The sequence below is a fragment of the Acomys minous genome, assembly GCF_964271855.1.
Source record: "Acomys minous genome assembly, chromosome: 1".
NCBI classification, from domain to species: Eukaryota; Metazoa; Chordata; class Mammalia; order Rodentia; family Muridae; genus Acomys; species Acomys minous.
This window is the reverse complement of record NC_140483.1, coordinates 142,588,408-142,597,904: the sequence shown is the minus strand read 5'-3', so window position 1 is coordinate 142,597,904 and position 9,497 is coordinate 142,588,408. Positions and strand designations below refer to the sequence as shown.

At 49.8% G+C, this 9,497-nt stretch overlaps 1 protein-coding gene across 1 annotated transcript in view; it reads right to left on the bottom strand.

Moving 5' to 3' along the window:
• Positions 1-516: 516 nt before the first annotated feature.
• The window catches only part of GALNT12 (polypeptide N-acetylgalactosaminyltransferase 12), a 32,145-nt gene continuing 23,164 nt past the window's right edge, over positions 517-9,497 (bottom strand). The window contains exons 9-12 of the mRNA XM_084783881.1: positions 6,269-6,400; positions 4,689-4,802; positions 3,733-3,885; positions 517-1,103 (exon numbers count right to left, since the gene is read on the bottom strand). Coding sequence (XP_084640007.1) covers positions 966-1,103; positions 3,733-3,885; positions 4,689-4,802; positions 6,269-6,400 — 537 coding nt within the window. The 3' untranslated portion in view covers positions 517-965. The remainder of the gene's footprint in view (positions 1,104-3,732; positions 3,886-4,688; positions 4,803-6,268; positions 6,401-9,497) is intronic.

Sequence of the window (9,497 nt, the reverse complement as noted above, 5' to 3'; positions counted from 1 at the left end):
TTTTTTTTAATGTAGTGCTAAGGATTGAACACAGGGCGTCTGCACACTAGGCTCTACCGACTGACTTACACCCCCTCTCCCCCGTTCCCGGGTAGTATGTTTAATTGTTCCTATTAGCTTTCACAAGTTGGCAAGCTACTGGTCCAGGATCAGACAGACATCTGGATCACTGAGTAATGTCCACAACAGCTGCTCGTCACAAACTCTCCCGCCGATTTAAATAATCAAATGCTGTTTAAGAGCAAACTCGGAAACTGAGTTTCATGTAGAACATTCCATTTCTCCCTGGCACCATCTTGTGATAGCAGTTAAGAGTGATATAAACATGTTTTAAAATCACAGTGGCTAAGTACTGCTAAAAGCCGCCAGCCGCCCTCCCACTAGGCATTGCTGGAAATACGCTCTCAAGTTTGTACGTTCTCAGTAAATCATACTGTTTCTTTGAGCTTAAGGAGTTGGTTCGTCTGCTTTGGTCAGGATGAACATGGTAAGAGCTGTGACTGTGGCAGCAACACATAAGCAAAAAGCATTCTTTATTGTATACACCTAGACCGTCCATCTCACTCACACCTAACGGAATCAACTCGATGCTTTTAGTGTCCCAGCAAGGAAACTCTAACTCAACACTTGAGGTATTTCCAGTCTGTGCAAAGTACACTGCAAACACCGGCGAGCTCTGTAAGTATCGAGATAAAATAATTACCTTTTTTTTTTTTTTTTTTTTTTGCTAACGAGAATAAAAGGCACCATTGTAAAATGCACATCTCGATAGAAAAACATCCTAATTAACCTTTCCAAATACCAAAAGGCAACATCTCAGGATTGCCCTCAGAGATCAGATACCGGGAGACGTTTTTAAAGTTTTCAAAACCTGTACAAAGCTTATTCACATTCTTGTAAAACCCAGTCTCGTTGGGCACCAAGTCCACAGCCATGACGGGCTCCTTCCTTGACAAGGTGATGTGCTATGACACGTGCTCCCTGAAGAACCATCTCTGTTTGTCTGAGTTGGTGCAGTCCCGCAAGAGTGGAGCAAAGCCATGGTCAGACTCCTTCGTGGCCTGGACACATTTCCTGGTCTGCTTGTGAACTAAAGTGCCGTCCTACAAACGATAACAGACATTGTGTGCTCAAGACGGTGTTTAGTGGCTCCCCAGAAAAGCCCCATTTCCCTCGTGGCTGATTTTTGAAAACCCTAGGAAGTGATGTTTTAGCATTTCAGAAATGTGTATCAACCATGCAAAACAGCGCCACCTGCTGACTACTTAAGAGGATGGGTCAATGCCTCCTCTCTCCTTCCTGGAAATCACAGCCTATCCTTTGTCTGCATCCCTCATGTCTCTTATCACCCGACTCCATCCCTGATGACTTTCTTCTCCTGAGCATTTTAACAGTCAGGAGACCTGGCCGTTCTCCTAACTTAGCTGCAGGGAAGCCCAGTGAGGGAGCTGAGTCCCCTGGTCACCTGTTCTCAGCCTGAGTGAGAGACAGTGGGGTGTCTACAGGTGCCAGTCTCACACCGCACGGTATGGCTATCTTTAATGGTGCTGCTTCTTTCTCCTACCTTTGTAGTAGGCGCGAGGACCCTCTCTTTACTGGGTATCTTGTGTCTCCCTCTCTCTGTGGTCTAAGCTGTACCCCTGTAAGGAGTGTCACAAAGGCCTAGCCGCCAAGGGTCAGTTCTGTGGGAGAGGCCTTTGCCATCGGCTAGGTGCTGCTAAACCCAACCCTTCCGGGCCCCACCCGCCCACCAAAGCTGCCTCCTCCCGAGGAAGCGAAAAGTGACTCATACTGTATCTCTCTGCCCAGCCTTCTACACAAACTTACTTCTCCTTAAACGATCATTGTATTTTAAGGTGCATTTCTTTGTGTGGGGCTATGTACACTCATGTGTGTGTTTACATATATGTGTATGTGCATGCAGAGGCCAGAGGATAATGCCATGATGCCACCTCCTCCTCCTCTGCTTGAGACAGGGTCTCTTCTGACTCTCAAGCTCAGCATTTTAGCTGGCCAGCTTGTCCTGGGGATCCCTGCCTCTGCCTGCCAGGCAGCTACCACACCTGTCCGGTCTTTACAAGGGGGCTGGAAATCCGAACTCCTGTGCTTGAGCTCCTCTGGCAAGAGCTTTATTCACTGAGCCATCTCTCCAGGCCTTTGGTGAAATTCTTACTGCAGCACAGACCCATGCCGTCTCTGGACTGCGCTATCGCTCTCTGGGGTTAGAAGGGAGATGCAAAGGGAAGAGAACAGCAGACCGTGGGGGGGGGGGTGTGGATCATTTCCCCCAAACTTTAAATGTTTGCTTTAATACAGGGTCTCGCTGGCCTGGAACTCACAATCCTCCTGCCTCAGCCTCCTGAGTGCTGGGACTATAGGAGTCTATTGGGGGATGGTTTGATGTATTTTGATGCTAATTAATAAAAAGCCATCTCACCTGGGCAGGGCAACTAAGCTAGGTGTGGCTAAGGTTCCCGGGCTTAGAGAAAGAAAGGAATCCTGGGAAGAAGAAGAAAGAAGAAGACCCGAGGGTCCCGAGAGGGACGAAAGAAGGCCGCCATGGGGTAGATGGAAGAGAAGCACGTGGCAGGTGTGGATGGAGATCCGGTCCAGATGAAGAACATTAGCAAATTTTTGGGATTACGAATGGGAGGTAGCTTGTTAGAAGTTATTAGGAGCAGATGGCGTGGGATTGGGGCTTGGATCCCATGCCTGTCCCACTATGGGAGGCAGTTTAGAGGATTGCTACCTGCCCTGCCCCAGGGTAACTGAGGCTATTTTAAAACATAATAAGTGTCTGTGTCTTAACTGATTGCTAGCAGGGCATACTGATAATACAGATGATGTAAATGACTAAAAACAACAAGTGTGCGCTGCCACACTGGGCTCTTATTGTCCGTCAAACAGGTAACACCGAAGGGCTTGACTCTTCCAGGGAGCCTGAAAATTTCACTCACTGCTTATTATTACATTTTTCGACAGCAAAACATATTTCAACTCTGATTGGGACTTGGGATTAGCCCATTTGTGAGCAGTGCTAAAAAATCTCTGTCTATCCCTGATGCCAGCTGGGAACGAATAATGAAAGACGGCTCGTTTTTGTTGGGAGTCAGCTCTTCCTGTGCTCTGTAAGGTCCTGCCACAGGCCTGCTGCAGGTGGGCAAGTGGGCTCGTGCCTTCTAGATGTGCCATGACATCACACTCTCAACCGACAGTATCTGGAAAGCCAGCTCCACCCCAGGGTGTCTGCTGGGTTACATCCCAAGCAGCCATGACTCTCCATAGGGCCATATGGCTCCCACGGGGAGGCCTAAGAACCCACTAAGTCCTTGCTGGAACAGGACAAGGCTGATAAACCAAGCCTGTGTGAGAGCCAGGGCTAAATGAGCCTCAGAGAAGCAAGGTGGCGTATGCTTGGGTCTAACCTCATGGTCTGGCACGGGGGCCATTCACCACAGTGGTATAACCCATCTCTCACACCACCACGCATTTGTGACAACTCTATTTTCTGTTCTAACTCGCTGCAGCTCATGGTGTAAGAGAAAAGACTGAAAGGGAAGAAAGCCCCCACTGCCACCAGAAGCTACAGACTGTGACCTACAGTCGCCGCCCAGGGTCACGGTCAGCTTCCGGTGTCTGAGATCCACCGGGACCAGGCTAGAGGGCACACGTGGCTCCCACACCGTCTTACGCGGAGCTGGGTAGACGGCAGAGAAAGCTGCAGCCACTGACCTCATGTAGGATGAACTCCTGATTCTCCGGGACCGGGACCCTGTCTCCGCAGATGTGCATGACAAGGACGTCCTTCCCTTCCTCCACTGCGACGCAGGCCTCGGGCTGGCGGGTGTTGTAGCGGATTTCTTTCTGGGATGTATACTCGAAGAACTAACGACAGTGTGACCAACATGTGTCAGTTTCCCTGGTGATGTGACAGAAGACACCCTGGACAGGAGGATCTAGGGCAGCAGTTTCTCAACTTGCATGTTTATGTCACGATTTACAACAGTAGCAAAGCTATGGCTAATTTTATGGTTGGGGCTCCTCACCACACCCGGCTGAGGAACTGCCTTAAAAGGTCACAGCACCAGGAAGGTTAAGAACCCCGGACCTAAGAGAAGTAGGACGGATGGATTGGAGCACCACCCCACCTCACAGTACTGCTATGACCCTGTGTTGGGGCTCCATGTGTCTTGGGGCACGGAGCTGGCCTTACTCCCTTGGATTCTTTCTGTCATAGTGACTCTGAAGTCACAGACACCAGGAGTCCCACATGCTAGGCTAATGCTCTGCCACTGAGTTATACTCCAACAGGGGGTGGAAAAAAACAAAATATTTAATTTTCTAAAGAACAAACAGAGGGCCAGTGAGATGGGTCAGTTGACAAAGGCTCTGATGACAGGACCTGAGGTCCATCCTTGGGACCGGCAGGGTGGAACGAGAGAACTGACCCCTGCATTTGTCCTCTGACTTACACACACACACACACACACACACACACACTCTCTCTCTCTCTCTCTCTCTCTCTCTCTCTCTCTCTCACACACACACACACACACACACACACACACACACACACACACACGCACATGTGCACACACACTCACAGGCAAGTAAGTAAATAAATGTAATAAAAAATTGTTAAGTAAGAGTAACAAAGCATACCCCCTCCCCATGGGGCCCACACCTACCTGGTTCTGACCCATCCCATGGCAGAGGTACAGAAGGACCTGGTGGCCTTCGACTTGGTTTTCACTGGGAGGATTATAGTCAAGGCAGTATCCTCTTAACCCTTTGTTCTGGAGCTAGACAAGACACAAAGGTGGCACGTGGGTCTGGATGTCCACGCACCAGAAGACTCCACAGAAGGTTCAGTGGGGAGAACGCAGTGAGGACAGGGGTCCCAAGGGGGTGGGCCCCGTCCCTCTGTCCAGCTCTTCCTCGTCACTATAACGCTTTCCCACACGGACAACCGGTGGGAACCTGGCTCCACTTCAAGATGACAGACCTAAAAGCTCACATTTCTATTTCTTGGTTACAGCTTTATTGCTGCCCCAGCCCAAACATCGCTGGGCCACGGCCTCCCTTCCACGGTAAAGAAATACAGAGCAGAGAGGTGCAACTTACAGACAGAGTGAAACATTCCACAGACAACCACGCCTCATTTTTTTCTCAACATGGTAAAAGCTGTTCCAGAGGAGAACATGTGGAGATGTAACCTGGGCTGCAGGAGCCTTCTGAAGCGAGCTCTGACAGCCCACACAGGATCCCACCCACTAGAACCCGCAGCCACCCCAAGGGCAACCTGAGAAATAGTGTGCACTGAACGGCAGAGAACAGCTGCAAGGCTTAGTGGTCACGTGTCGGACCATGGCAATGGTCTGATTCCTAAGATAACGCCACATTTACAAAGACGCACACTCAAGTGCACAGGAGAGGATGACATGGCATGTGGGGTTTGCCCCAAAAGACAAAAGCACCAAGGGTGGGGCAGGGGAGAGGAAGCAAGAAGAGAATGGTGAATATTCTAGAATCACAAACACAAGACTCACACTGTTTCCTGTGTTTCGGTACATTTGGACATTTTCACATTGAAAACATAATTTAACACTAAATCCTAGCTTTGTAGTTTTCCCAAACGGGACAGCAGTACTCAGATGAGCAACAACGGAGCAGCCAACAGGAAGCTGGTGCAGCTCCTAGCAAAAGCAAGACCCTCTTCTTAGTTGGCCTCATTCTACTTTTTTTTTTTTAGGTTTTCTGGAGGCTGGAAGTGAGTCTTCTGCCTCCAGTATTGTTTCTGTGGATTCTAAGGGCTGGAATCACTAACTGGTCAGGCCATTAAGACTAAAAGTAAAAAAAAAAAAAAAAACCCACCACCTACTCCTTATTCCCCGCCCTCAGAACAGTAATTAATTAACTGGTGGGATGCCTGATGGGCACAAACACTTCCACACAGGCCTAATGGTCTGAATTCGATGCCCGGGTCCCACAAAATGAGAGACGCGAACCCACTCCTGCGAGCTGTTCTCTGATCTCCACATGACAGCCCACATAAACAATAACAAACAGTAGCTCGGCCTTGACCACTGGTGCCTTCCAGTCGTGACATTCCGGACCCAGTGCCCAGACGCCCAAGGGGAGAGGAAAAGACAAGAGGGGTGAAAGTGGGGGAGGTCTGTAGTCCTCACAAATGAGGGTTTTCTTCCCCAGGATTGTTCTTTGGGGCCAAGTTCTAGCAACATCCATTCCACTATGACCCACCACTCACCATCCCAAAGAAGCCAGGCCTGTCCTCTGGCACGTGCAGTTCTGGGTACACCGTCTCCAGGAACCACTTGAAGTCTTTACACTGGAGTTTGGCCCTGAGGTTCTTCCTCTCCGTCACATCCCCAAAGGGTTCCTGAGGAAACACCGGAATGTTGAGCCCCTACAGGCCCGGGTGCTGCCCATCCACACCCGTCCTTGCTGAAGTCACTAGCTAATATATGATCCACATGCTTACATTGAGCTGGGTGCAGGGCATAGAATATTCAAGCAGCCAGTGTTATAGCTTGTGTGGAGAGACATGGACACCACAGACTGTCCCCTAACCTCCATATGTGCACTACATGGACACTCACATAAAGCCAATCAAATGGAATTGATTTTTAAAAGAAAGAGCTGGGTAACTGAAGTTTAAAGTGACCCAGATGTTTACTTATTACCTTCTTGGGGATTGTGGCGGGGGAGGGGGGTCACTTGTCAGTCTTCAACAGAGTAACACATTAGAGCAGGGACAGTCACATCGCAGGCAATAGACAGAATAGACTGTCACACTGGCAGAGCTATAGGGAGTCCAGGTAGGAGAACGGGGTTAGGAGACAAGGCATCTGCAGACAGGGCCTGGGGGCCAAACATGAAGCCCGCATCAGCATCCCGGCCCCGTGTGCCGTTGTGGGCTCTGTGACCACAGGCCATCCTTACGCTCACCCAAAGGAGCAGCATGACTTAGGCTGCACCCTTCTTACTGCTGATACCTGAGGATTCACTCTCAAACACAGACAAGCGACCTAGACGTTATCACAAGTGACTTGCATGTTCAATGTAGTGAAACACAAATATATGCTGTGACGTTTAACCTATGAATATGAGCCCAAGGCTGCAGTAAGCAAGCTTCTGGAGGTCTGAGCTCACAGGAACACCCCGAGGACTATTGAGTAACTAAACGAAGCCTGCCACCATGCAGCACAGCAGGTGCTCACCCAGGAACAGCGGGCCTTACTGACATGTGACTGTCCTTGCTCTAATGTGTTAATCTGCTGACGACTGAAGAGCAACACGAAAGCATGGGAATAAGTAAATATCTGGGTTGCACTTCAAAACTTCTATCCCCCAGTACTTTTTAAAAAATAACATGAATTTATTTTGCGTGAGTGTGTGTGTGGGGGTGCACGCGTGTGCACATGCCATGTGCGCATATAGAGAGCAGAGGACAATTTGTGATGTCCAGTTCTCTCCTTCCACCATGCGGATCCCAGGACTGCACGCGGGTCTTCTGACTTGGTGGAAAGTCCCTTTATCCACCGAGCCATCTCCCTGGCCTCAGATGTCCTTTGGGTTTCCGAGACAGGGTTTCTCTGTGTAGCCTTGGCTGTCCTGGACTCACTTTGTAGAACAGGCTGGCCTCGAACTCACAGCGATCCATCTGCCTCTGTCTCCCGAGGGCTGGGATTGAAGGCGTGTGCCACCACGCCCGGCCAGATGTCCTTCTTTAATGAGTCACTGTGCCCTATCTTTGACCAAAGCCCATCTTCAAACAACCAACACTGAGCCTACAGGTACATTCAACACCCTCTCACATGTTCTGGGGAGAGGGTTACACTTCGAGAACAGCAACTCAGGGTTCCAGGCTGGGGGCAGTGGGGAGTACGTGTCGTAGTCTGTTGCACTAGGGAAGATAGAGGAAGCTGAGGCAAATGACTGTGGAGACTCTGAGGCACAGGGCCATGCAGTGCACCAGGCTGTTGGCTCCTGGGTTCAGTAGAGCTGAGAGAGAGAGGCACTCTGCAGCATGCAGGCCCTAGGTCGGCTGCTACCTCCCATGAGCTACCAGGCCTTGACTAGCTCCTTCAGCTTCTCAGTCTTCTCTTCCTCCTACTAGCTCGCCTCCAGGGCTGCTGGGAAGGCCTCAAGAGAAATTTCCATCAAGGGCCATGGCGGATGTCTTGGAGAAGATCTCCTTGTGTCACCAAGTGGCTCTCAGGTGTGCAAAGCTGGCATCTGACGCATAGAGCTTGCTGGTATAGAGGCCACGGGCCAAAATCTTGTGGCAGGGGCTGGGGTTGGACATGTCCATAGGTCCCTGAGGCAGGGGCAGAATGAGGCAGAAGCATACGCAACCCCTCGGCTATGGGCCTGAGGAGAGGCGCGGCTTGCTCTTACAGGGCCTTAGCCATCACCTGGTGTATGGGCTCAGCTCAGTGTGTGCCCGGATTCAACGAAGGCAGCAATCTAGCTGTGAAAGAATGGGGCTCCAGGGTTTGTGAACCATTGGAGGGTTGGAAGGGAAAGCCTAGGATGAAGCCTCTGAAAGGACACAAGAGACTTCTGGGTAAGAAGGGAGGTGTGCTCTGGGCAGTAACTTCAGACAAGAAACCGCTTAACGTCCACCTCGTGTACATGGACCCCACCAAGAGGAAAAGCCAGGACACCTGCACTATTGCCAACAGATAGATGGTGCTACACAGGCCAGGCTGGCTATGCGGGCACAGACAAGCCTGGCTATGCTCTGGTTTTGTACTTGCAAATTCACTCCGTGCTGTGTGGCTTCGACCCTACATCAGCACTCATGGTATATCCACACTGTCACGGGCGTCCACAAACAATACCTTCAAGTTACTCAACACATGTGCGGGTCTAACAAGGCCATGGTCTGCCTTCCTGTTCTGCACTCACATTGTAAATGTGTGTCTTTCCCACAATCTACTGGGATCTTGTTCTTCAACACATGTTCCTGATTTTACCACCATTTAAAGTGACCCCCGCCCCCATCGGTGTTTTTTGCATTTCTGAATGTTAACAAAGTGATGCGGGGCCAACAGTATGGTTCAGCTGTTAAGGGAACTTGCCACAAAGCCTGACTACATGAGTTCAAATCCTAGAACCCAAATGGTAGTAGGAGAAGCAACTCCCCAGAGTTGTCCTCTGACCCTCAACACATGTGCCACGCATGCAAGTACCTAACCATAAACACACACGTGCGTACACATATGTACACACACACACACACCAATAAATAAAAAGAAAAACAGAAGGTTGTGATGTGCCTTAGAGAGAAATATTTTTAGATAAGAGCTGCTCAGATATAGGTTGCAGTGCCCTTGGCCATGAGGTCAGTGCTGATGTGCCAACTATGTATGCATATGTGTGTATGTGTGTGTGTATACATATATGTATGTATGTATGTATGTATGTATGTATATAGTATGTATGTATGTATATGAGTGCTCTATCTGCAT